The sequence below is a fragment of the Molossus molossus genome, unplaced genomic scaffold (genome assembly GCF_014108415.1).
Source record: "Molossus molossus isolate mMolMol1 unplaced genomic scaffold, mMolMol1.p scaffold_m16_p_8, whole genome shotgun sequence".
Lineage (NCBI taxonomy): Eukaryota > Metazoa > Chordata > Mammalia > Chiroptera > Molossidae > Molossus > Molossus molossus.
This window is the reverse complement of record NW_023425402.1, coordinates 26,711,434-26,739,404: the sequence shown is the minus strand read 5'-3', so window position 1 is coordinate 26,739,404 and position 27,971 is coordinate 26,711,434. Positions and strand designations below refer to the sequence as shown.

The following is a 27,971-nucleotide window of genomic DNA, read 5'->3' as shown; positions in this document are numbered from 1 at the left end:
ATCACAGTTTATCATGGTTCAAAAGAGAAGATTTGGGTTGTTACTGTTAGAAAACAGTATCAGAATTTATGAATTATGTGTGTTATTTAATTAGCTTTAGTCTTTGTACCTTAGTCATGAACTTTAGTTATAGGTCATATCCTCAGATATTATCATAGTATTACCTGCCAAATATTTAGCAACCATTTAACATTTTCAGCATACTTTTGAGCTTCTAGTAATAACCACCATAAACAAAACCTCAGTGATCAAAGTAACCTTTTTCTAGTTAATTATTTAAGTGTCTGTCTCATCGGTACTTGGAGGTAAATTATTTGATTCAATCAGCTTTCTCACTGTACCCCATAGGTAAGATATTAACCAATAAGTGATTGGTCTTTAGAACATATGTTCTACTACTTTATATTCCTTAAAATATAGGAACAGTTGAAATTTTTTTAAATATTTTATTTTTTACTTAATCACAATGTATGGACTTTATTTGGATTTGAATTTAAACAAATGAACTGTTGAAAAAATTTAAATAATTGGGATAATGTGAACACTTATTGGGTTACTGATGATAATGAAGAATTATTGTTAATTTTTTAAATTGGGACTGGTTTTTATTAATTTAGAAAAAAAGAAATAGATTTTATTAACTGTTATGTACCAGGAGGAAAGGATTTGCTGTAATACACATAACATGTTAAATTTCATGCGAAAAATAAATTTGTGAGAGCTCATATATTATTATTAGAGTTCATATGATGATTCAAGAAATTAATAAACTTGATATAAAAGCTATCTATTCTTCAGCTATAAAGATTTTAAATTAATAATACATTTTAATGTTTTTCTTGATGGTTTTACAATGGGATCCTAGGTTATTAATTTTGTGGGAATAATATGGATTTCGCCTAGGAAGTAATCTTTACTTTTTCCATCTTGTTTTCTTTGTGCTGGAGGCTTAGGCATGCTGAAAGTGTGACATGACTAGTAGACTTTGGCACAGAAGTTCCATTGTTTGCATTTACTTGTCTAAAGTTCACATCACACATTCCTCAGCACCCAGTCTGGGAATGAGGTGTGTTCAGCACTTTCATTCAAAAGATGACAGTTTCTTGGGGTGATAGAAGCAACTCTGCAGGGAATCACAATGCTTGGGTTCTAACCATGGCACTTTCAATCTTAAATTACTCAACCAGAGTTTTTAAAATTGATTTGAGAGAGAGAGAGAGAGGGAGAGGGAGGGAGGGGGAGGGGGAGGGCTGGGAATCGAACCTGCAACCCTGGTATGTGCCTGACTGGAATCAAACCTGCCACGTTTTGGTGTATGGACGACGCTCCAACCAACTGAGCCACACCGTCCAGGGCAAACCAGGGTTTCTTTTTGATGGAGAAATCTGCATATGGTTGGCTTCTGTCTACTTTCTTTCCCTTAAGCTCCACCTGACTGCCCTGGACAGGGTTGGTCTTTCTCTCGTTTGTGCTTGCTTACATGGTGGGTGCCACAGCCTTCGTGCAGCTGGCATGCTTGTCACACTGCCTTCTTGTCAGGAGCCCTCTCTAGAGGATGAGCTCCAGAGAGCAAGGACCAGTGCTCTTGCTGCCTAGCCATGTGGTCCCAGTACCACTGTGGCACCGGGCTTATGGAAGGACTTGCTTGATAGCTGCCGGCATGAATGAGTGAGTAAATGAGGGAAGTATAGAATCCACATTTTATCAGTAAGGAGAACTAGTAGATTGCTTCTCTTTCTTTGTTCTTGCTTTAGGTACTAATTAGTAATTTAGTTTCATTCTGAACGCATTAGGAATAGCAAGGCTGAAAGACATTTAAGGCATTATATTTCACTTTAAGAAATATAGTGGGCTATCTACTGTATGTAATTATATAAGTAATTATACATTGTTATTCTGAGTTGGATCATTCTTTTTGAAATACAATCCACATCATGATATTTACTTGTTGAGTGCATTTAAAAATATTATGACTTCCACTATGGGGTAGACAAAGATGAGTTGAGGTGTAGGTGATGCCCCAAAGGCGTCAACAGATGATTACTAAATATTTTGTGGATGATAATGTTGGTTAATAATACTTAATATCATTGATCTTGGAAGAGTAGTTATAAGCAAAGTGCCTGGAGATTTTAAATTGGGAATCAGGCAAATGTAACAATTTTAGCATAAATTCTGGGCATTTATATTCAGACTCAGCAAGCCTCTGTCTTCTGGATGTGTTTTCTGCAAATTCTTTTCCAATTTTTTAAAAACTTTTTTTCTCTCTATTGATTTTAGAGAGAGAGGAAGGGGGAGGGAGAGAGATAGAAACATCAATGAGAGAGAACATTGATTGGCTGCCTCTTGCATGACCCCCACTGGGGATCAGGGCCACAACCTGGGCATGTGCCCCAACCAAGAATTGAACCAGTGACCTCTTGGTGTGTGGGTCAATGCTCAATCACTGAGCCACACCGGCCAGGTTTTTCTCCAATTTTTTAATATCTGGTGTTAAGTCAAGAAGTAGACTAGATGTTTGGGACACTGAAAATGAGTTTGTTACGGACAAACCAAATTATAGGCCATGCTTAGGTGTTTTGTTGTTGTTGTTTCTCCCTGATGATGGCGGGAAATAGAAAAGGTTTCAAGGAGGTACTTTGGAGAATAAATGCTTATGAAATACAAACCAGGTTATATGATCCCTTTTCCTGCCCTTTCATGTTGGCATTGACATGTCAGAGAGCTCTAAGTAGTATGCCATCACTGAGGAGCTGGCAAAGAGCTGAATCAGAACAAACCATTAGATTGCTTTGCTAAAATATAATGAACCATTTTCTTATCATTGAAACACATATAATTTGCAGAGCTTTTATTTTGCTACTGTAAACCCTCGGATTTATATATATATATATTTTTTAATCCTCACCAGAGGATATTTTTTTTTTCCATTTTTTGTACAGGTAGAGTGGGAGGGAGAGAGAGAGAAACATCGACGTGAAGGGACACATCAAGTGGCTGCCACCCGCACGACCAACCAGGGCCGGGGACAAACTGCAACCAAAGTACGTGCCCTTAGCGGGAACCGAACCCGGGTCTCTCCAGACCGCAGGCCGACGCTCTAACCGCTGAGCCAAACTGGCCAGGGCTTTTATTTTGCTACTGTAAACCCTCGGATTTATATTCTTATACGTACATTTTGTACACGACCAAGATTTAGAAGTAGATTTGTGGGGGGAAAGTGTATATATTTTTAAGGCTTTTGATTTAGTGGCAAATTTTTCTAGAGCAGTGATGCCCAGTAGAGATTTTTGTGATGATGGGATTGTTCGATATCTGTCCTGTCCAGTGTCTTAGCCATTAGGTACACGTGACTAGTGAGCACTTACATTGTGAGTAGTGAACCAAGGACATGACTTGTTAATTTATTTTGTTTTAATTAATCTTGGTTTAAACTTAAATAGACAAATGTGACTAGTGGCTGCAGGATCGAATAGGATAGGTCTGAAAGGTTTAAGCCTAATTATATTTCCACTAGTGATATATATGTGTGTGTGTCTTTTCCCTGTGTTCTTATGAACATCAATATTTTTACAATAAAATCTTGGCAATTTGATAGTTTAAAAAGCTTGATTGGTGGTGTTTTATATTACTGTTATTTGCTAGAGAGGTTGAATACCTATGGGCATTAATTTTTTTCCAGTGGATTACCTATCTGTATATATTAAGAACTTCATCTTTTGATTTCTTATTTCTGGTTTTTGGTATTAATATTAGTAACCTTTGTCTCACAGATCTATTTCCCAGATGATTTATTTATATATATTTTAATTATTTTAAAGTATATACATACTTTTAATAAGCAGGGCAAGCATTTTCTTTTTTTTTTTTATCCTCACCCAAGGACATTTTTCCATTTTTTGTTCAGATAGAGTGGGAGGGAGAGAGAGAGAGAGAAACATCGACGTGAAAGGGACACATCGAGTGGTTGCCACCCGCGTGACCCAAGCAGTGCTGGGGACAAACTGCAATCGAGGCACGTGCCCTTAGCAGGAACCGAACCCGGATCTCTCAGGACCGCAGGCCAACACTCCAACCGCTGAGCCAAACCAGCCAGGGCAGGGCAAGCATTTGCAAAGCAGCTTTAGTTCCATAAAAATAGTTTAAGAAGATTCAGGGATCAAGAATGAGAAAGGAAAGAAATGAGGAGAGCAAGGCATGTCTTGCCCCAGGGGAAGGACTGAGAACGTCTGAACTGTGGTGAGAGAGGAAAGAAGACCACCAGTGACACAGAGAGGTGTCCCCAGATGTGGAGAGGAAGGAGGGGGAAAATAGTGTAGCTCTGAATGCTCGCTCTAGACACTGGAAGATTATGATTCTCTTTTGAAATAATAACTTGATGAACCAGAACATTCCAATACTCCTTCTCCTTAAATCCTAGGAAACCTTCTCTCAGCTGACTCTGCATCGTGTCTGTAGTAACCACGGGCAGTATCGCTCTCTGTAACAAGGGTCTAGGTAGGGTGTTTGTTTCTTTCAGTCTAGGAGAGAAGCAGCGTGGCTAGTAATTAAACCAGAGTCCACTTCAAACCACAGGACCAGAATGCAAGTCCTGCCTTTTGTCACCACTTTAAACAATTTGCTGAACAATCACAGATAACTTTTTTAACTTCTCTGAGTCTTGGTTTCCTTTTCCGTAAAATGGGAATGAAACTACCTACCCTTTCTCATATGAATGTGAAGACCAAATGGGATGTAACACGTGGCAAAGTGCTTTGGGCAGCTCAGTGCAAGGACTCACCGGAAGCTGTGAAGTTTAGACTAGACATCTCTGTGGCGGTGGTGGGGCTGGGGACTGCGCTACAGAAGCAGAGGACATTGGTTTGAAGGAGTGATGTTGGCAAGTACAACACTGGGAGGAGGCCAGTCTGGCAGGAGCTCTTTAACACCTTCTTACAGATAGCCTGAAGTCGCCAGAATTCAACACAAAATTCAAGTACACGAAACAGTATTTTTGACTACCTTATCTTTTGTTTTATGTATAATCACAGTTAAAGTCTATTCATAGATTTTTACCAACCTTGTTTTATGTCTCCCCTCCCCCGCAGATGAACGGGACAAAGTTCAAAAGAAAACGTTTACAAAGTGGATAAATCAGCATCTCATGAAGGTCAGTTTATATTCCGTTCATGTCTTGGAATTGTTTTGCATACTTTATTGGGCAGTAATGGATTGTATAGCTTTGAAGCACAGCTTTTCAGTATGAACTTGAAAATTTAAATTCTAGAGCATGTCCTGTGCATTTTATGCATCTGTAATTATTTGATGTGTGGCCTGTGGGTTATGATGGAGGTGGGAATAGAAGTACCCAGTGATTACAGTGCATTTTGTGACATTAGTAAAACCTATTATTGGGCTGTAAAAAATTCTCAGCTGTTTAAGAAACATGTAAATATTTATATGTTAAGGTATGGAAAAACAGCAACTCTCAGTAAGATCCCCCCCCCCACTCCCCATCCCATAAGATCAAACCAAGTTCTGCCATCAGATTTATGTGGATGGCAGAGGATTCGATGAGAATAAAGATGGATTGTAGAGACAGAAGTCTAGACTCATTTTACATCTTGTACTTAGTATATCCTAGACATTATGTGTACATTTCTCTGTGAAGCAGTTAATAGTTGTGGTTCTTAAAATGATATTTACCTGTGTGTCATGGGTGATATGATATAAGTTCTCCAAAAAACGTACATGTACACAACATTTGTATACAGTTTCATGGAGTTCGGATCCCACCGACGCACTTCTGTGAATCTCGGTGAAAGAACCCACAGGACTTCACAGTTCCTTTTCCCCTTTTATGGACAGTCGTAAATTGGAAATAGGTGATGTTTTACATCTGTTGTTTGGGACTGGAAAGAGTTTTCTCACATAGAAACATTATTTAAAATGTGGTTATATTCAAAGCTATTGTAAAGTCCTATTTAAACTATCAGGTAGCATTAGAAGTGGTACCTCTAATGTATTAGCAGCTAATAACCTTCTATAAAGTGATTCTCATTTCAGGGGGCATATCAGTACAACCCGAGAGGTGTTTTAGATCCCTCTCTCTCACCACCCATTAACAAAATCCTTTCCCCAAGTTCTGATACGTCCTTCAGGGAGACCATGGCCCCCGCTCCCTAATCAAGAATCACTTCTGCAGGGAGCTTCTGTTACTGCTGGGAGCTAAATCCTCTAGCGTGTTGGCACGAGAGAAAAGGTTAAGGTCCTTGGCTATCATGAGGAAATATACTGAGAATTCTAATGAAGGATGTCAGCAGTGTACCTCCTGTCTTCCAAGTTTTGTGTCATCACACACGTACCGTGCACATCTGTGAGTGGCTCTTCCACAGGCCAGGGCAGAGCCGGGCTGATGTGAGCATTGGAATGTGGATCGGAGCTGAAGGCTGACAGGATTTCCCCATTTCTGAGGTGCACCCAAGGGAAGCAAGGTTTCTGATGCAGAGGTGCCTCTGTGGTGGCTGGGTATCTGGTGGGGGGCGTCACGAGGTTGCCCATGTCATCTGGGGCATAACTGTTACGGTTGCCGGTTGGTAATTAAGTCACAAGTGCTGGCAGTGGACCCTGGAGAGAAATAGAAGCACAGATGAGGATGGTTCCCATGGGAACCACAGCACCGGCACTTAACAGTTATTTACTGGGGGCCTGCTATGTGCCAGGCATGTGGGGCTAGACCAGTCTTATGAGTAGTTCATAAATTGGATGACTGAGTTTAAGGAGACCGCCTTTGCTAACAGTGTCAGAACACTAGCTGAGCTGTTTGCACACAGAGGCCGTGTTACTCCCTCCTAGGGCCCATCACAGTGCTGGCCAGCGTCTTCTTTCTGTGTTTACACATGAAATCATTTAGCAATTCCAGCAATCCTTCCAAGGTGGTTTAATTTAGTAGTTACACACACACAGCTTTCAGAGTCATGCAGCAAGGTTCAAATCCTGATTTACCTGGAATGGGTGACCTCCTTTTTTTGGAATGTAAAGCTCTTTGTAATTAAAGTATAGTAGACATATAATATTATATTAGTTTCAGATGTACAATATAGTGACTTGACATTTATGTAACTTACAAAGTGATCAGCATGAAAAGTCTAGTAACCATCTGTCACCGTACAAAATTACTGCAATATTGTTGACTATATTCCCAATGCTGTACTCTACATCCTATGACTTATTTGTGTTATATCTATAAGTTTGTACCTCTTAATCCCCTTTACCTTTTGTCCATCCCCGCATCACCCAACGCTCTGACAACTATCAGTTTTTCTGTATCAGTGAGCCAGTTTGTTTTGTTTGTTTATTTGTTTAGTTTTTTGGGTTCCATATATAAGTGAAATGATACAGTATTTGCCCTTCTCTGACTTGTTTCGCTTAGTATAATATCTTCTAGGTCTATCCATGTTGTCACAAATGGCAAGGTTTCATTCTTTTCATGACTGAGTAATATTCCAGTCCATTTCTTTATTGATGGACACCTAGGTTGCTTCTATATCTTAGCTACTATAAATAGTACTGAAATGAATATAAGGGTGCATGTATCTTTATGAATTAGTGTTTCATTTTCTTCAGATGAGTGCCTAGTAGTAGAGTTGCTGGGTCCTTCTTTGTCTTATATAATAGCCTTTGTTTTAAAGTCTATTTTGTCTGGAATGAGTATTTCTACCCCAGCAGTTTTTTTCTATTTCCATTTTCATTAAGTATCTTTTTCCATCCTCTACCTTCAGTCTGTGTATGTCTGTGACTGCTTTTATAAAAAATAGAATAACAAATCTCAGAGATTTAAGTCTTAATTCTGCTGCAACAGAGTAAAAATTGGGCAAATAAATACTTCAGACACAATAATCAATTGATAGATGCCAGTCTAACTGATGAGGGTTATAATCAAATTTGCGTATTTGTTTCTTGAAGTATGTTATAGGTCAGAATTTAAAGTGAGCTCTTATTAAATTAAGAGCCACTTCGGGTAGGGGGGCATTAAACAGTGTGGTCTTAGCTCACCCCCACCGTTAGCTGCTTACATTCCTGTTCTGTTCTAGAATCAGCTCAACGTGGCCTTTTCTTGTCATCTTAAGACTCATACACTGAAATTAATGGCACAAAACTCAAATGTGTGAAAACTTAGTTTTTAATCTTTCATTATTTTACGTCCTGAAGCTATTGCATTAGCCTCAAGTGAAGAAAAATAGATATCCCAAAATATTTTGGGGCACCAAGCTATTAAATTTTGTTGTTAGTTAATGAGAGTAAGTGCAGCCTTCATGCAATCATTTCCATGTTTTACCCACGTGGTGATAAAAGGAGGGTCAGCCTCATCTGTCTCACTGAAGGGCATGCTGGACAGTAGTTGCAGGTGGCCATTTGGTCATAGTCCAGTGAGTGGGAAACATAAAATAAGTATATAAATTTTAGATAAAAATTTAAATATTAGAAAGAAATAGTCGTTCTTTTCCGATTTTCTTATCGTCTTCTCTTGAAATAGTGAACATATTCATGGAGACACAGAGGAAGGAGAGGAGCGGGTCTCATCTTTCTTTTCAATTAATGAAAAGTATGTTAGTTGCCTTTGGTGCCCTTCTGCCTCTGTCACCCAAATCCCTACCTTTTAGTTTATTCATTTTAGGACAAGCTGGGGTTTGGGGGTCGGACTCGATTAAGGAGGTAGACCTGTTGCCCCCTTGCCTTCGCGTCCTCCTGAGACACTGAAGAGTCACTCGAGCTGTCCCTGCTCTGCGTGCACCTCTCCCGAGTCATGTGTAGGTTCATCTTGGGGCCCAAAGACCTCTTTCACTTACTCCTCTTTTCCCACACACTCCTCACGGAAGGGGAGTCGGTGAAGACTGAGGATGTGAAGGTTCTGAGAGGTTGGCAGCTTTTGGGCCTCATTTGTCATTTTACTTGGATTCTCACTTGAAGGGCATCTTTCAAATCCTCCCGTTCGCGTCCCTTATTGAACAGAGGGGAGAACTTCACAGCCGCTCACGGGGGCAGCTGCCCCGCGGTCAGGAAACGATGCATGAATTGGAATGAGGGTCTGTGCAGTGTTTGGTTTCTCTGTGACTGCAGGATGTTGTAGGTCTGCCAGCAGGTTCCCCTTGGCCAGGCGACTGTGTTTACTTTTCTCTACCTCCTGGTTTCAACCATTCTAATTAATCCCCGTGATTTGGGAAGTTATGATTTATGCAGCTGTAAATAGCATAGGCCCAGTGCCTAAGGGATGAATCCGGCATGGTTGATTTTAAAGGATTATATCACCAAGAAAAGTAAATATTGTGGGGTGTAAATGATTGCTTAAGGTACTATTATGTCCACATGCGTAAACATTGGTTCCTTAAAATATGTTGGTTAGGGTTTTTAAATACAGCTTTTTCTCCAGAAAGAAAATTAACATAGCCTTATTTTTAAATTTATCAGAGCTAAAATTATGTTCGTTTAACGTGGACAGATGGCCTAACTAAAACTTATTATTGTTGATTAGCAGAAGTCTCTGGCTTTTTTCCAAATCTATTTAAATGTTAGTGTTCTGGTATTTAAGTTGTATGACTAAACCTGTCCTGAAACTGGTTGTTCCGGCAAGAATGTTTGATTTATTCTGCTGAGTCCTTTTAAGAATCAAGTCCCGTTAACACATTCAAGTCTGCTGTTTGGACAAGTCTCTCCACACACTGAGTAGATCAGTCATTTACCTTGCAAATTCTGGTTGCTAGGTGAACCATTGTTGTCAGTAACATTCATGCATGATTCTTTAGCATACTGTAAATTATTGTATTGAAACATGTGCTGTTCGTTTCTAAAAATCCCTGTGACTTCAGTTAGCTAAATTTTACCCAGAGAAATGTTCTAAGATATAAAGTTGATGACATTCTTTTATTATGTACAGTAGTAATTGATACCCATTCTACCTAATACACTTTACAAACTAGAGGGTTTTTGTTTTGTTTTTATCCTCATCCGAGGACATTTTTCCATTTTGTGTGTGTGTTTGCAGATAGAGTAGGAGGGAGAGAGAGAAAGAGAGAGAGAGAGAGAAACATTGACATGCAAGGGACACATCAAGTGGCTGCCTCCTGCACGACCCCAACCATGGCCGGGGATAAACTGCAACGGAGGTACGTGCCCCTTGACCAGAATCAAACCCGCGACTCAATGGTCCGTGGGCCGACACTCTAACCGCTGAGCCGAACTGGCCACGGCACAAACTAGAGGGTTTTATATCACTATTTAGTTTTTGTTATTATCGGTCACGTACAATTTTGTCTTGTTGTCTAGAAATTTGTAAGACAGTAGTATAAGAGATGACATGTAAAATTTAAGTACTTTAGAAATCAGAAGATCCTTTTTAATTGTTTACTTGGACCCAGAGTTAGAACTCAAGCCATGACCTAGAGGCTTTCTCAAAAGGAATAATTGTATGTGATAAATGATTTTTAAGAGAAGATTGGAATCTGAAGAAGTCCATATAATGTGCTTTCCTTGCATTAGACCCATCTAACTGGCCATAGATCATGGAAATATTTTCTTTAGCACTGGTTAGCTATACTGTAAGTTTATTCCGTCACATAGTGTAATAGGATATTTGGTCTAAATTGTAATTTATTTTATTGATACTGAGATGCGTTTGGAGGGAAAGAGGCCCTGGGTTCCAGTGTTGAACCCCGCCCTGTTTGTTGGTAACCTGCTTGGTTACCACATAGGAGACACCTAGCTGACTGTCAGACTTTGTCCCTGTTCCATCCTATCTTCGGAAAGCTTGATTTACTCAGGGCCTAGATATCCTTTGCTCACATTGTTGAGTCAACGACTTCATGGCTCCACTGAATCAATCACACTGTTCTTTATTCTCTGACTTGGTGACTGGAAAGAAACGTAAATCCCCAAGTTGAGAAGGCAGTGATAACTTTTAGGGAATAGAAAAAAGCTCGGTTTGCTCTGTGTTCTTGATCATTGCATGCTTATCAAGTAATTTTACATCTGTGGGCACCGATGAAATAGGAGAGTCTTTGAAGCACAGACTTTATAAGGGGCTAATGAAAAATACCCCTTCTGAAAGTGTAATGCAGTGTTTTGGTTCTTAAAATCTGCAAATAAGATATTTTTAAAAAGACTTTAGACTTACACGAGGGGTTCTTAAAATTTAGCTGCATCAGATTCACCGAGCGGGCTTGTTAAAATAACATCTATGCACAACCCATGGACACAGTGGGGAAGGCCTGGGGTGGGGTGGGGGCTGAGTGGAGGGGGGTAAGGGGGGGGGGGAATAGGGAACATCTGTAATACTGCCAAAAATAAAAATAACTTCAAAAACCTTACTTTAAAATTTAAAGACTTGCAGTCAATTAAAGTTTTAAAAATTTAAATTAAAAAAAAAAAATAGGTTGCTGGGCCCCACCCCAAGAGCTTCTGATTCACTACACTGGGGTGGGGCCTGAAAATTTCCATTTCTAACAAGTTCCAGGAAATTGCATTTCTAACAAAATGCTAATGCTGCTGAACTGGGGCCACATTTGTAGAAACCCTGATATGGGCAAGTGGATAAATACTATAATTAACCATCCATTCCACTTGGTATAACAGACACACATTCTAATATGATTTAAAAAATACTAGCAGCTATCTTTTGTTGTACCTCTACTGTATGCTAGGTACTTTCCAGTATTAATACCAATATTGATAACAATAGCTGCTAATATTATTTGACAGGTAACCATGTTCCAGGATCTGTCAGTTTTCTGTCTTAAGGTACTTACTTCTCACAAGGATCATGGTGGACAGGTCCTGACTAGTATTATTACCCCTGTGTTACAGATGATGAAACTGATGCACAGAGAGGTTCCATAATTCCCAAGGTCATTCAGCTAGTAAATCTCAGGATTTGTGTGGGAGATAAGGCTGAGAGAAGTTACACAATTTTTTGTATGCTGGACAGCAGTCTAAGGAAGAAGTGAACATTATATCCCAGTCTGCCTGACTCTAGATCTTTTGCTGTCTCTACAACATTAAATTCTTTCGGATATATTTCAAGTTGCACGATTAGAGCTGAAGGTGGGAACTGAGCTTGACATTTGGACTTTGGTCTAATAGCTTTACAATTTCGATTTGACATTTAAGTTATTTCTCTTATGGTATAAGAGATAATGGTATATGTAGTAGAGGAAGGGTTAAAAGTTTTTTAGGGGAAATGTCTGATTAACGACCCAAAGTGTAGAATTTAGAAGCAAATCTTGCAGATCTGGTGTTTATAAATGTGAAAAAAATAGTTGATTTGATAGTCTAGATAATGTTAAGATAGTATGAAATATACAGAAGAATGTGAAGTTATTCTGTAGATAAATAGTAGCTTGGGATTGAAAGATTCTGAATGTTTTCTCATCATGAAGAGCAATGATTTCTTGGTGGTAAATTTTTCATCAATAAAAAGAAATCCAGAAAAACACTATGCTTAATCAGGGCTGTATTGAACTTCTAGTATAATCAGGGCTGCATTTGAAATACAGTTTTGGGAAGTACTCTTGCTCTTTGGTTGACGGTATTAAAAATAGATACATTAAACAGTTGTGCAAGGGTAGCATAGGATAATGTGTCAGATGAGTGGCAAACAATAAGGGTTAAAAGAGATCAGATCCGATAGATTCGGGGTGGCCAGGGAAGCTGACTGAAGCAGGGTGCAGAGGAGGGGCGGGGTGGGAGCGGGTGGGTGGGCCCAGGAAGCCTGATGTACTGGACTGCAGGGCTTGCTGGAAGAAGAGCAGGTTGGTGAAGCCAGAAGGAAAAAAATTTTACCTGTTGTGACAGCATAGATGGACCTGGAGAACATTATGTTAAGTGAAATAAGCCAGTCAGAGAAAGACAAGTACCATATGATTTCACTCATATGTGGAATTTAATGAACAAACTAAACTACCAAGCAAAATGGAGATAGAAAGCAGGCAGACAGCTCTCGTGGTGGTGGTGGGGTGAGTGGATGTTGGGGGCGTGTGGAGAGATTGAGCAAGAAAAAAAAGGAGAGAGAGAACTCACAGACATGGACAACAGTGTGGTAACTGCAGTGGGGCGGGAGGGGGGTGGAGGGAAGAAGGCACAGAAGGGATAAATGACGATGGAAAAAATAAAATAAAAAATGGTGATGCCAGGGAAGAAACAGATGTGATTGGTTAGCCTAGGATATTGTTGACAGTTTTTATGGGCAAGAGCAACATAGTGTAACTGGCATTTTGGGAAGAAACTTGACTTTCATACATAGGTAGGCATTAAGGAACTAAATGTGAATTCCATGATATGACTGTCTTCGCAATATAGCCACGTGTTTGCTAAAGGAGTGAACCTACAGAGAGGTGACTACTGGCTTACACCAGGGGACTCTTAATTTTCCCCTTTGCTTTGTAGCAGATACTTGATGGTATCGGAGAGGGCATGCTGCTCTGTGTGAGGATACAGTAGTTCATGCGATGAGACATGGGGGTTTGTTGACCCCAGATTTGCAACAGGGGCACACCTACATGCAGCCTCAGGCTGTCTCAATAAAGCTGAGAGTCCATAGCTTTTTTGTACTGTTCACGGGTTAGGCCACATCCAGAATATTTTGTTTAGTTTATGATGGTGCATTTTAAATGAAAGTGTCGAGAAGGAGGCAGCCATGATGGTGAGGGTCTGGGAACAGTCTCCCAGATGAGGAACGATGAGGTGAATACAAGTGGGCAAGTTGGCATGAGAAGAGAAGATTAAAGAGAAATGTGTTGGGTATTTTCAGAAATTGATAAGGCAGTCATATAAGAAAGCGTGCAGTGTTGGGTTTATTTGATCCAAAGAGAAGATTGCTGGATAATTTCCAAGTTTGAAGATTTAAGCTCATATGAAAAAATATCTCCAGACATCTTCAGGGTAGGGCCCAGTTAGGGGTCAGGTATTACATGTAGTTGTCATGTTCCTTTAACCTGCTTTAATCTGGATCAGTTTTATAGCCTTTTAACAGCTTTTTATCTCATTAAGATTTTTGAAGCACACGGAACAGGGATTTATTTATACAGAATAGAAGGTGAGTTAGCCCTGGCCGGTTTGGCTCAGCGGTTAGAGAGTCGGCCTGCGGTCCTGAGAGACCCGGGTTCGGTTTCCGCTAAGGGCATGTACCTCGGTTGCAGTTTGTCCCCGGCCCTGGTCGGTTGTGCGGGTGGCAGCCACTCGATGTGTCCCTTTCACGTCGATGTTTCTCTCTCTCTCTCTGTTCCTCTCTCTCCCTCCCACTCTACCTGAACAAAAAATGGAAAAATGACCTCGGGTGAGGATTAAAAAAAAAAGAATAGAAGGTGAGTTAGTAGCAAAATATATTTTGGATTTGACGTTATTTTATGTTAAGTAGACAGACTTTTTCTTCTTTCCTGTGAGAGTCGTTTAAACAATTACATGTGATTTTAGTGTTTGTTGTTAACAGTGAACTACCTTTTCAGACTAAGAACACCAACATTTTAGGAGTAATTTAATCAAATAACTAGTTTCATCTTGTGGTCAGTTATCACTTTTCTTCTTTTTGATTTCCTTATTCATTATCCTCTTTACTGCTTCCTTCACCATCACTACCATTTATTGAATGCTCACGATGTTCTCAGTCCTGAACTAGACACAGGACATATGTGATCTGACTTAACCCTCCTTTTACCCGTGATAAATGGAGGCTCAGGGGGGTGAGTTAATCTGCCCAGCATGAAGCATCTAGAATGTGGCAGGGCTAAAATTTAGTCCTTGGTCCTTCTGGTTCTGGAAAAACTATGTTGTACCACCATATCATGCCCCCGTAGAAAGACACAGAGCTAAGGAATGGTCAGAAAGAAATGAAGAAAGAGAAGTTGAGGTGAAAAACACAATATGTCACTTTCCTCAGCTCTGATTTCTCTCAGCTTTATTCTGCATACTTGAAGTCTTTGCTGTTTTGGCTTGGCCTCTATATAGGGCCCTAAATTTTTATTTACATTCTTCTCTAATCAATATACTTTACAAGAATTTAGAGACTTAGATAAAAGTATTTGAAGAAGTCAAGCAGCATTCCTGAAGGTCATTGTTTTAGCAGGAGGAAGGGTGCAGACGAAAGCATTTTCAAAGAGGGAAAACATTACTTTACGATCAGTGGTGCTAATGTTCTAAGTCAGGCTGTGTAGGTCTTCCCACCAGAAGCCTGCATTCTTTAGTGGGCTGACTAAAGCAGAGCACTGGTTTGTAACTTAATACTGGACTCTAAACCAGGGGACGGGGCTGTGCCTGTCTTATTAAATAGTGCATCCCAGCACCTAACATAGTGTCTGATTCACTGCTGTTTTCCTCAGACCATACTAAGAAATTTGTTGCTTAATGAGTGAATGTGAAACCAAACAAAACTCCCCCGCCCCTAGTTTATAACACAGAACGTTAACTACTATGATGGGGAACTGAAAGGGTTGCTTTGGTAGGAGTGACATAAAAGTTAGCCTGGAGGAAAAAATTAATTTATGACAACTTCCTTTTTTTAAAGCTGAAATGACGTATTTTTTAACAGGTATAGAGACTGAGGCCCCTATTGGCTGGGCCAGACTTGGGATCCATTCTTCTGACCCTTCTCCATTGCATATTGTTTCCCAGTTGTGACTAGGTACTAAAAAATTTACTCATATTCATAGACGAGATTAATTTATTTATCGAAGGTTACTAATTAACTTCACTCTACTTACCCACTATTACTTTCATCAGTTCAGAATGTAGAAGAATATTGGCTATAGCTAGATTCTTCTCACTTGGAAATTCTCTAATAATATATTACAATTAGTAGATTCTCCTCAGTCTTACTCCATGTAAGGGGATAAAGAAAATTTTTCTTCACCCTGGCTGGTTTCGCTCAGCGGTTAGAGAGTCAGCCTGCGGTCCAGAGAGATCCGGGTTCAGTTCCCGCCAAGGGCACGTACCTCGGTTGCAGTTTGTCCCCGGCCCTGGTTGGTCGAGTGGATGGCAGCCACTCGATGTGTCCCTTTCACGTCGATGTTTCTCTCTCTCTCTCTTCCGCTTTCTCCCTCCCACTCTATCTGAACAAAAAAATGGAAAAATGTCCTCAGGTGAGGATGAAAAAAAAAATAAAGAATATTTTTTTCTACTTTTCTAGGTTCTTGGCTGGGCTTTATAACGAAAGACAGATTAAAAGACAAAAACATACAAATATACTTAATAAAGTTTTATGTGGTATGGGAGCTTTCATAAGGAAATTGAAGACAAGAACAAATGGTTAAACCTGAGTGTTTTTACATTAGACTTGATTAAGAATGGAAGTCATGGAAAATGTGAAAGGACAAAAGAGTATAAGCCTGTTTGTTTGGATTCTTTTTGGCCTCTCTCCACCTGCAGAGACAAGGATGCTCCTTTCCACCAGGTCTAGGGAGGGCATCTCTCAGGAGAGGGTCTTATGACTTGCCTCCAGCAGGAGGCAGGGTTGAGGCAGAGAGCCCTTCCAGCACTGGCTGTTGCCCACATTCTTTCAGCTTAAAAAAATTAATATGTCAAGGTGCCATATTTTAGACTAGCGTGTCCTGAACCCCGTCATGAGGGTGCAGTTAGGTTTCTTTGAAGACTTCTTTCCTTAGAAGCAAGCAGGAAACTGTGTTTCCAGGCCCTAGTCAGAGTTTGCTGTACTGCAGATCTGAGGGCGAATTCAGAGATGAGTTTCAAAGAGGGCTGACAGAGGAAGACAAGTAGCAAAGGACATGGGAGCCAGTCATCGGAGAGGGATGAGAGAGCCTTGCTCTGCAGGGGGAGAATTTGATGATGAAAGTGGTCAGGGTGTCAGAGGTGGCCCTGGGTCATGTTGGACTTGCCTAGGAGTTTGGAAACTTGCCCGTATAACAGAGTCAGTTGATCTTAATATAGTAGAGGAGAAATTTCTGTGTAGTGGAAAAGAGACAGGGGGAGACTTCAAAGGTGTTGAAGCTGGGAAAACTGTTGCATCCTTCTAAAAATGCTGACATAAACGCCCGATGGCGTGATACTGTTGCTAACATATTCTGACACTGATGTTAGCGTCAATAATTTCTTATCAGAATTGTTCAAGTATTCTTTTTGTGATTTTTTTTAAGCTCTCATGGAAACGTAGTACTATTTTTCAAATAAAATTGAAGGAGTCCATAGTGTTCATTATAAGGTTAGTTTTAGCTGCTACAAGTGTAGAGTCCTTGATATGAACGGGGTCTTTTGTAGGTCATTTTTAGAGGCCTGCATTTCCCTATATGGTTAAAATATGTTATAATGCTGGCCTTGTTCTCAGGCTAGCCCACTAGATCTTATTTAATGCATATCCTATTTTACAGATATTAAGTCCTGAGCTCAAGGGACCATAATAACTTAGAGGAGAAAGAGTGGTCCCCCTCCTCATCCCCAAGTAGGTTTTAAGTTTCAATCCTCACTCCATTTCTCTGTCCATTCCTTATACTCACCCCTCTTATTCCCCCCCCCCCCCCCACACACACACACCTCCCCAGGCTAAGGGCATGTGTGTGTCCTCCTAAGATATTCTTTTTTCCAGCATGTTCATGTTCCATTTTGGACTCCCAGGGAACTGGTCTTATGTAGGATCAGGAGCAAAGTTTGATGGGAAACTCTGATGGGAACCTTATTCACTAAAGTCTGTAAATGATAGAGCAATCCAGCCATCTTGCTGGAAAATAAATCTCTTGGACTTTCAGACAGATTCAAGAAGAGTACGTTGTGGCTAGGAAGGCCAGCATGGAAGTAAGCTAGTCATGCCTGTAGTCTGCCCCAGAGGCTAGATTTTCTAAACTGCTTCTACTTCTCACAGCATCTTCCCTCACTGCATTTTGGAACCCGAGCAAGGTGGTATAGTGAGATGTTGAAGAGCACAGGCTATGGTCTCAGCTGCTTGGGCTCACATTTCCCCAGGACTGTGTACTACAGATGTGACCTTGAACCTTTCTAAGCCTTTGTTTTTGCATCTGTAAAACAGTGATACGAATAATACCCTCTTTGAATCTGTACACCTGTAAGATCATCACAGAGCTTTGGGTTTGTCCTCCCAGCTTCCATAACAGTGGCAGTTGTGGTCCTGATGTTTGCATTTGTATGGGTTTGAGTCATAATATTGCCTATAGAATGAAAAGAGGAGATTGCCCATAATGCATAGCTATCATGGTTTTTAAATTTTATTTATTGATTTTATTGGGGTGACATTTTGGTTAACAAAACCATACAGATTTCAAGTGTACAACTCAAAACATCATCTACATACTGAATCTTGCACCCATTGCCCAAAGTAAAGTCTCTTTCCATCCCCATTTATCCCCTTTGCCCTCTTGCACCTCCTCCCACCTCCCTTTCCCTCTGGCTAGCACCGTACTTTTGTCTGTGTCTATGTGTTATATATATTTGCTTAATCCCTTCACTTTTTTTTTTTCACCAAGCCCCCCAACCCCCTTTTCCTCTGACAGCTGTCAGTCTGTTCTGTGTATCTATGCATCTGTTTCTATTTTGTTTGCTAAATTATCGTGGTTTTATAATAGTAATACAGTGATGGAAGCCAGTTGAATGGTGAACTCTAAGGAACATGGTTTTCATAGTCTGGCCACCCACACCAACACCTTCATGTTTCCTCCATGGCTATGATGTGTTGAGGTGAGGTGCTGTGCGCATTTGGTAGCCTGCTGTTTGGATTGCTGGCGAACAATCACATCAGTGGTTGAATTTAGCCTAGATAAAATAATTCACAGAGCGATAGCCCAGTAGAGCCACGACCACAACATAGCATTTCAGCCTCCTGCCTGACAGAGAATCTGATGCCTAGGTTTTCTACGAGAGCAGCCTTCCAGTATTTAAAACCCCCCACAAAATACAAAAAACCCAGGTATTTTAAGATCTCCATAAAACAGTGCTACTTACTGAATCTTTGAAGAGTAGCATAACAATTCTTAGATTTATGTACAGTTACACCAGATAGATAGAGCATAGGCGTCCTAACAAGTTGTAAGAGTAGAAATGTTTCCTATGGGTTTATTGTCAGAGTCAATGAGTTTAATGTTATCCTTCTTTTATCTCACAATTTGTCATTGTTCCCAAAAGTTTTAAACATCTACCTTTTGTTCTGCATAAACTTTAAAAAAGAGTAAGAGGCCATATTTGCAGACTCTAATTTTACTAAGCATTGTATATTATTGAGCCATTTTAATGTGTCTTCTGAGCTATTAAATTCCAAAGTTTTGTCTTGTAAGTGTAATTTCCGATTAATACTTTCTTGCTGAATTTTGAAGTTAATTTTTTTTTTCTTTTATCCTCACCCGAGGACATTCTTCCATTTTTTGTTCAGGTAGAGTGGGAGGGAGAGAGAGGAACAGAGAGAGAGAGAAACATCGATGTGAAAGGAACACATCGAGTGGTTGCCACCCGCACAACCGACCAGGGCCGGGGACAAACTGCAACCGAGGTACGCACCCCTAGCGGGAACAGAACCCGGGTCTGCCGACACTCTAACCGCTGAACCAAACCGGCCAGGGCTTGAAGTTAATTTTTTATAGTTGACCAGATGAAATAAAGAGCCCTTTTTTCCCCTGAAGGAGCCACAAAAACTCAGGTTCAAATGAGGTCCTCAGGAACACCAGTGTTGTGAAATGCCCTGGACAAAAAAGGTTCAGTTGCCAAAAAAAAAAACTCGGAAAGCAGCATTCTCTGGTTCAGGAGATGTATGGTACTCATTAGCATATCAAAGGCCGAGCAAGGACTTCTGTGGTGCGGAGCCCTGTTCAGTCCTTTGTTCCACAGGTTCACTTGGTGGTGCATCCCTTTTATCAAAGAATAGCTATTAACATCCCTTTTCAGAAATCCTGCCGGAGAGATTTAAAGTGACAGCTTTTAAGCAAATTTAATTAATTTTGTATTAATTCGAATGATAGATTTGGACAGGATCTAGATAATTTGGTTGTCATTACAGAATGTTTTCTCACAGTCTTTCTTATGGGTCATTGATTGTTCTCATTAATGGACAACTTAGTACTTTTGGTCTACTTGAGTTGTAACTGAGTTTCAATTCCTGATCTAGAATTTGTTTACTGGAACTCCTACCCACTTATCTTTGGGATAGCCCTCCAGACTGATATGACTTGCAGAGCAGCTCTTAAATATCTGAAAAAAACTATTTTGTCCCTTTTTATTATTATCATTTTTAATACTCACTCGAGGATATTTTTCTATTTATCTTCTGATAAAGTGGTGGGGACTTGGGGGAGACAGAGAGAAACATTGATGTGATAGAGACACATCGACTGGTTGCCTCCTGCACGACCCCAACTGGGGCTGGGTACCAACTGCAACTGAGGTACATGCCCTTGACCTGAGTCAAACACCTGACTCTTTGATTTGCAGGCCAGTGTTCTAACTGCTGAGCCAAACCGGCCAGGGCTATTTTGTCCCCTTAAAAAAATACTTTTCTTGTCACTCAAATATTCCCATTTGCTGTATTTCATTTTTATAGGAAAGGGTATTCATTTATATCATATATTTATTTGTTTTCTAGCTTGCTCTCTTTCAGTTCTTACCTTTGAAGCTTTTTAAAACTATTGAGTTGAAGGCAGAAAATGAGTTGAAGGAAAGTCTGCGAGGTAACAAGAGTTTGGGCAACAGTTATTAATAGTATGATCTCAGCTCTGTTTATACTCTCTACCTACCTTTCGCCTCCAGACCTTTGTATGTGTTGAGCTACTTACCTGTTTACTTACCTTTACAGTGGTTTTCTTTTGCTTGCATTGTAAGATAGCTCCTTCAGTTTGACTATTTTCCAGTGTTTTACAAAGAACAAGTTTTGTTGACAGCGAAAAAGTCACTAGAAGGTTACCAGCATTGGTTCAACAACCTCAGTACTTGAGTTCTTGCTAAGAAAGAATTCAGAGCCAATACTCAAACCTGAAGAGAAAGTTTATTTAGAAAGTCACAGAGATGGAAGAAATGGGCTAAGGAAACATGTAACAGAGGCCCTTAGAGCTTAGGAGAAAGAGAGAGGCAAGGAAACCCTGCTTGGTTGGGGGAGGGGAGATGAGGAGGGTCTGGGGGCAGGCTTAGGCATGCTCCGTAGAGAGAGCCACACCTGGTCCTCTTCCCCAAGGGTGATTTATCTGAGATCACAGGAGAAGGATCTTAATAGAATATTCATCAGTTTTCCAGGTGTGTCCTTGCAGTGTTGTGGTCTCTACTGATTGGTTGGTGCCAGGGGGGTCATTAGTCAATGCAGCTGGTCCTGATGTCAGCCATGGTGTCCCTTGTCTGGTTTTGCTGCTTTTCTTGGCCTGGAGCTGAGACACAACTGAGGCCTCAATGCATTTGATGGGGGTCAGAACCTCACTGTCCTGGGGGCTTAGTGCTACTTATGGGCTATTCCCAAGCCCCCTTGTTCTTTCTCCCCGTAAGGGGGTCTAACTCAAATGACTAGCCACATGCTAGGGGAGGAGAGGTTGGTCAAAGAAAGGTCCCAACGGCATGACCAGCAGTGTGCTAGGAGAGGAGAGTTTACCCTGTTTTACCAGTTTTGCTCATTGCTGGGCACCGGGGCTCTCCACCTGGTGACCGTCTGTATCTGGCCCATCATCCTTGCTCTGCTCACGTCTGTCTAACCGCCTACCACAGTATTATTTTTTATTATCAGAAAAATAAACAAGATAATGTTATTTTGTAAAATCACAGATTCTTCTACTCTCACTTTGCTCTACAGATAGGGAAGAAATAGGATAATTCAGTCCCTTTCTGGGTGAGGAGGACTAACAGGACTAAGGTGCTACTACTCCTAAAGGTATTTGCATTTCAACCAAGAACTCTTGTGGGGCGGTAACAGTGACCCGAGGGCCAAATCTTGCCACAGCCTCTCTTTTGGTACTTATAGCCACGCGCTAAGATTTGCTTTTACATTTTTGAAGAATTGACAACAGATAAAAAGAAGAATATTTTGGGACTCATGAAAATTATATAACTTTCAAAATTCACTGTCTATAAATAAAACTGTGTCAAACTCAGTCACTCTCATTCACTTATCAATTGTCACACCATATGATCGCCAGAAACATTTGCTATCTGGCTCTTTATGGTAAAAGTTGGTATAACTTTGTCTCGGGGAGGTTTTTGTATATACTGAGGGTACAGTTTTGCATATATTCACTTTAGTGGTGAAGAATGGCCACTGAATCCGTCTGTAAAGGTGACTTTCTTTTCCTATGTGTCAGACCAGCTATGGTTCTATGAATATAATTTTATACCATAGCTGCTTTTCTGAATAAGCTTTCCTGTTTGATTTATTTAACAAAATATTTGAAAAGGCCTGTTTAGTATATTGCTTTACTAATTAGGCAGAGTTTTGTTTCTGTGACAATCCTCTTTGAGTGACGATGTGGTCATGACAGATAAGCCCATCGCAAATGCCACACAAATAAGAGTTCAGTAAGTACTTTTGATGTAAAGTTGAGGAAATGGTTCTTCAATCACATTAGATTGTTTCCTGACTAGGTCACTTGGTCGCCCTTTAACTATGACTGACCACCTCATTTGCTTTTCAGCCTGTTAACACACCTTCACTTTGGTCTAGATTAAAGGTGTTGAGGCTTTGCCAGCGTTCCCAGCTTTATCAGAGTTATGATTGATTCTTTTGTTTAATTGTCAATTGATTTTCTTTGGAACTATTTTTTAATAAATACAAATCACACATCCTTTTAAATGTGTTTTGGTTGTGCGTACTAACCCATATTAAAACAGTCTAACGTCCTGCCCTATATTTGGACACTATTAATTCTTGTTGAACTGTGGTGAGTGTAAACACTTTCCATGCCCAGCCAGTGTGGCTCACTGGTTGAGCGTTGACCCATGTACTGGTTCGATTCCTGGTCAGGACACATGCCCAGGTTGTGGGCCAAATCCCCAGTGGGGGGCATGCAGGAGGCAGCTTTTCGATGTTCTCTCTCATCGATGTTTCTATCTCCTCTCCCTCTCCCTTCCTCTCTCTCTAAAATCAATAAAGAAAAAAATTTAAATAAACACTTTCCGTGTCCAAACATTGCTGCCACTCTCAAAGGGAGTATGATTAAAATATCTTTAAGAGCTTTATTGAGATATGATTTGAGCATTGTAAAATTCACTTGTGTATAATTGAACAATTTTTAGTTAATTTACAGAATTGTGTAGCTATCACCATAGTCTGATTTTAGAATATCTCCATCACCCTCAAAAGAAACCTGCCCATTTGCTGTTTCTCTGTATGCCCCCAACCCCAGGCAACCACTGATATGCAATAGATGCAATATGCAATAGATTTGCCTTTTCTTGATGTTCATATAAATAGAATTATATAATATGTGTTTTTTTTATGTCTGGCTTCTTCCACTTAGCATACTGTTTTTGAGTTTCATCCATGTGGAAGCATCCTCATTCCTTTATATTGTCAAGTATTTTATTTTCTGGATATATCACATTTTGTTTATTCACTTAATAATTGATTGGTATTTGGATTGTTTCCATGGTTTGGGTATTAGGAACAATGCTGCTATAAACATAAACATGCAAGTCTTTGTATGAACATATGCTTTCATTTCTTGTGGATATTTATCTAGGAGTAGAATTGCTGGGTCATATGGTAAGTCCAGTTTAACATTTTGATAAACTGCCAAACTGTTTTCCAAAGTGGTTGAACCATATTATATTTCCACTAGCAATGTGTGAGGGTTTGTTTCTTTAAATCCTCGCTAATACTTGTTATTGTCTGTCTTTTTATTTTGGCTGTCCTAGTGGGTATGAAATGCTGTGTCATGGTTTTGCATTGTATTTCTGTAATGACTAATGATTTTGAGCCTTTTTTAATGTGCTTATTGGCTGTTTGTATATCTTCTTTGGTGAAATGTCTATTCATATCTTCCCCTATTTTTAAATTGGATTACATGCCTTTTTATTGTTGGGTTTTCTTTGATCACTTATGGTGTCACATGTAAAAGGTATTTACCTACCCCGCGGTCATAAAGATTTACTCCTATGTTCTCATCTAATAATTATATCTCTTACATTGGGTCTCTGATCCATTTAGAGGAAAAGGTTCATATGAATCCTTTTGCCTGTAGATACTCAATTTTCCAGCACTATTTGTTGAAAGGACTATCCTTTTCCTAATGAATTGCCTCTGTTCTTTTGTCAGAAACCAGTTGTCCATAAATGTGTGGGTCTATTTCTGGATTCTGGATTTGTTTCATTCATCTTTACATCTATTTTTATTGAAAATATTTTGTTCTCAGGCTCATTATTAAGTCTTGAAATTTGATTCATCTGAACACCTTCCTGTCAATCATTTACCAAACTAATTTAGATAGATAAGGGGAAATGCTTAGGAGGTTTGGCATGAAGAAATGGACACAGCACTTCTGTGTATCAGTCATTTAGCAGCATTTATTGAGCTCCACTGTGTGATAGGGTAAGATGCCAGGGACTGACTCTCACAGATGTTATGATGAGCCTGGGGGCACAGACAGACTCTTTGCTCTGAAGTGGCTCCCTGGAGTTCATGAATCTACTTCCTGAGTTTTTCTTTATTTCCCATCTCTGGGTAGGCACTCAGGGCCCACAGCCAAGGGCATGGCCAAAGTCACAGATAATTCATCTTTTATTTATTGAACAAAACTTCTTTGAGTATCTGCTGTCTGAAAGGTACTGTGCAAAGCGTAAAGTGTTTACAATGAGAATTTAAGACAGGGCCCTGTTCTTTTAAGGAGTTTATTATGTGCAGCATGGACATGGGGGGAGGGAAATTAGTTTTAAAATTCAAATTAACATGAGACAGATTAACAGGAGAACATGATCACATTTATTTTTTTATTTATTTTTGTTCAGGTAGAGTGGGAGGGAGAGAGAGGAAGAGAGAGAGAGAGAGAGAGAAACATCGATGTGAAAGGGACACATCGAGTGGCTGCCACCCGCACGACCAACCAGGGCCAGGGACAAACTGCAACTGAGGTACGTGCCCTTAGCGGGAACCGAACCTGGGTCTCTCTGGACCGCAGGCCGATGCTCTAACCACTGAGCCAAACCGGCCAGGGCTGATCACGTTTATTATATATGTACATACAGGGTATCCATAAGAATATAAGACCAGCCCTGGTTGGTTTGGCTCAGCAGTTAGAGCATCGGCCTGCGGTCCAGAGAGACCCGGGTTCGGTTCCCGCTAAGGGCACGTAGCTCGGTTGCAGTTTGTCCCTGGCCCTGGTTGGGGTTGTGTAAGTGGCAGCCAGTCAATGTGTCTCTCTCACATCGATGTTTCTCTCTCTCTTCCTCCCTCTCTCCCTCTCGCTCTATCTGAAGATGAATGCAAAAGTGTCCTTGGGTGAGGGAAAAAAAAAAATTAAATTAAAAAAAAAAGTAAAGAATATAAGACCAAGGACTGATGGGCAGTTAAGGCTTATGGGCCATTTGATCTAAGGAGAAAGGGGAGGGTTTGTGGTTCGGGACTTCAGAGGGTGCGAAGGCAACTTACCTGGAGATGGAAAAGCACAGTTGGTGAATAAACATCTGTTGGGCCATCTTTATAAATGGGACACAGAGAGGAGTTTGATTAAAGGACCTTGCTGGTCCCTCCCTGTCTATTACACTTAGTTCATATTGAAATGTAGTTAGTTATCTGTGATAATAGGTTCCTTCCTGGAGTAGGTTCTTTATATAAATTCTTTTAGTCAGTGAGGGAGAAGGTCAAAATCTCCCCCACCCACAAGTCATTTCTTAAAGTAAGCAATATCTAAAATGTGAATATTTCTGGGTGGAAAATTCTACTTTTCCTCAGACATAAAACTGTTCTAAGGAAAATGATGATTGGTATCTTGGTATAAACCAAGGAATATGGGCATGCAGAAGAGGGACGCCGTCACAGGCTGGTGACATTAAACCTTGACCTCAAAGACAAAGTAAGACTTCAATAGCTAGAGGAGGAGTTGAAACCAAACAGCATTTCGGGTAGAAGGAATGCCGTGAGTGCAAGCAGAGATAACAGTGGTGGTTTTGAGAATGTACCCTCATCTATTCAGCCAACATTCTTTGCAAATTCTCTTAGCCTTTGGGATTGGAAGTGAAACTACTGTTAGGGTGCTGGGACCTATGTATCTTGCAGTATACCCATGGCTGTGTCCTGAGGTTCACCTTTGCAAATGTGACCTCAGGTTTGCTAGGTGTTAACCTGGCTCAAGGTACTCTTGGTGAAATGGAAGTTTAAAGGAGAGGGTGCTTCTAACAGGGGCTGGACACAAACTAGCTTCTGCTTAGATTCTAGGCTTCAGTATGAGACATCGATGTGGCATCTTTTCTGACTAGTGACGCATATCTGGGAGGACTAGCTGGTGAGATTTGTGGTCCACAGACCTCTGTTGAATAGATTAGAATCTGGAAACTTGGCAAAACTGTAATGCCATTTAGAAGTTACCCTTTGAAAAAAGATGATAGCATCTTTGAAAGTTTTAATCTTCCTACGAAAGGTATGATTCTGTTGCAGAGATTCATTTTAATGTGTCAATTTTTTTTTCATTGAGTAATCAATGGAATAAACCTGTATTTATAATTCCATCCAAACCTATGAATTTCCCAGATATGTTTTACAGTAGTTTTATTTTGGAAAATATAAATCATGATACCAGGGACTTGGAGTTTCATCTGAATTTCAGGCAACAAAAAATGTTTAAAAAGAACAAGAAAGAGGTGTTAAGCATTAGCATGAATTCTAGCTGAGGCAGTGGAATCTCATCCTCCGGGGGTGTCTTTAAAAATAGTTTCAGTGTTCATCTCCCTGTGACAGTTGTCTTGATCATAATCCTGGGTTATTTCAAAGAGTTAATGAAGAGGATACAACCAGTTGTTCTCAGTTGTTTATGTGTAAAGACTTGAGGAAATGGGCTTATGTTTAAAGAAGAGTGAGTTTGTTTGCATATCATGTATTAGAATATTGTAAAACTATAAAATAAGGTAATAAGAGACCCTGTAGATTTCCCCCAATCCTTGAGACTTGAGCAGAGATGAAGCAAGCACTTGTCATACTGCCCTGGTAGTGTCTTTCCCTGACAAACAGTGCCCGAGAGGGGCACCAGCAGGTGCCCATGACGGTGTGACCAGAGGTATCCATAGTGGTCAGTTCCACCTCTCCCGAAGCCTTAGGCACAGGTGGGTTTTATTACTTACCTAGCTCTCTGTGCCTTCTATGGGGACCTTGCTTCCTCCCCGACCTGGAGCCTGGCTTGTCATATGATAACCCTTCCAGCATGGAGCTCACTGCTCCACCCATGACAGGGGAGCTGTGCTAGACATCATCCCTGAAGTACATGAAATTACGTTTTGAGAACAAGTGGTTCTTTGATTTTTTTTTGTATGTATTGAGAGTGTAGCTGTTCCCACCCCTAGAAACAACGATGCTGTAAAAGGTACTTTAAATGGTGCCAGAAGGAGAGAGGATAGTTCTTATTTGACACAAGGACCCACTTAATTGTTGAATCAGGTCAGGCATTGACAGGCTGTAGTGCATTTGACAAAAGCCCCAAAGGAGATGGTACAGCCCAGAAGTGTTCAGTAAACAGTGGCCATAACCAGCATTTGAAGCAGAATTGCAAAGTCGTTGATATTTTTGTTTGTCGCTTCCCTGCACCCCTTTCCTGGACTCTTCTCACCCCACTCACCAGCTGCCGGGGCCTCCTCCCACTGCCTTCTCGGTGTTAAAGGCTGCGACGGGAATCCCATCATGCTCTTGCACAGCACTGCCTCAGCCTCTCCTCCCACGTTGTTCCAGCCGTGAAGTCCGTAATACTGATAATGCACAGGTGTTAAGAAAATTAGTCTGATGAAGTGACCAGGCATTAAGGGACAAATGACTGATAGCTTGCTCCATCCCAGAAGCTGTCTTTATTTTCATATAGGAACTGGATGCATTTACCTGAAATGCATCT

The 27,971-nt window shown here is 40.4% G+C and overlaps 1 protein-coding gene across 7 annotated transcripts in view; it reads left to right on the top strand.

Moving 5' to 3' along the window:
- The window catches only part of DST (dystonin), a 432,181-nt gene that overhangs the window by 179,951 nt on the left and 224,259 nt on the right, over window positions 1-27,971 (top strand). For all 7 annotated transcript variants that reach the window (XM_036248926.1, XM_036248924.1, XM_036248928.1 and 4 more), the window contains one exon: window positions 5,088-5,149. In XM_036248926.1, coding sequence (XP_036104819.1) covers window positions 5,088-5,149 — 62 coding nt within the window. The remainder of the gene's footprint in view (window positions 1-5,087; window positions 5,150-27,971) is intronic.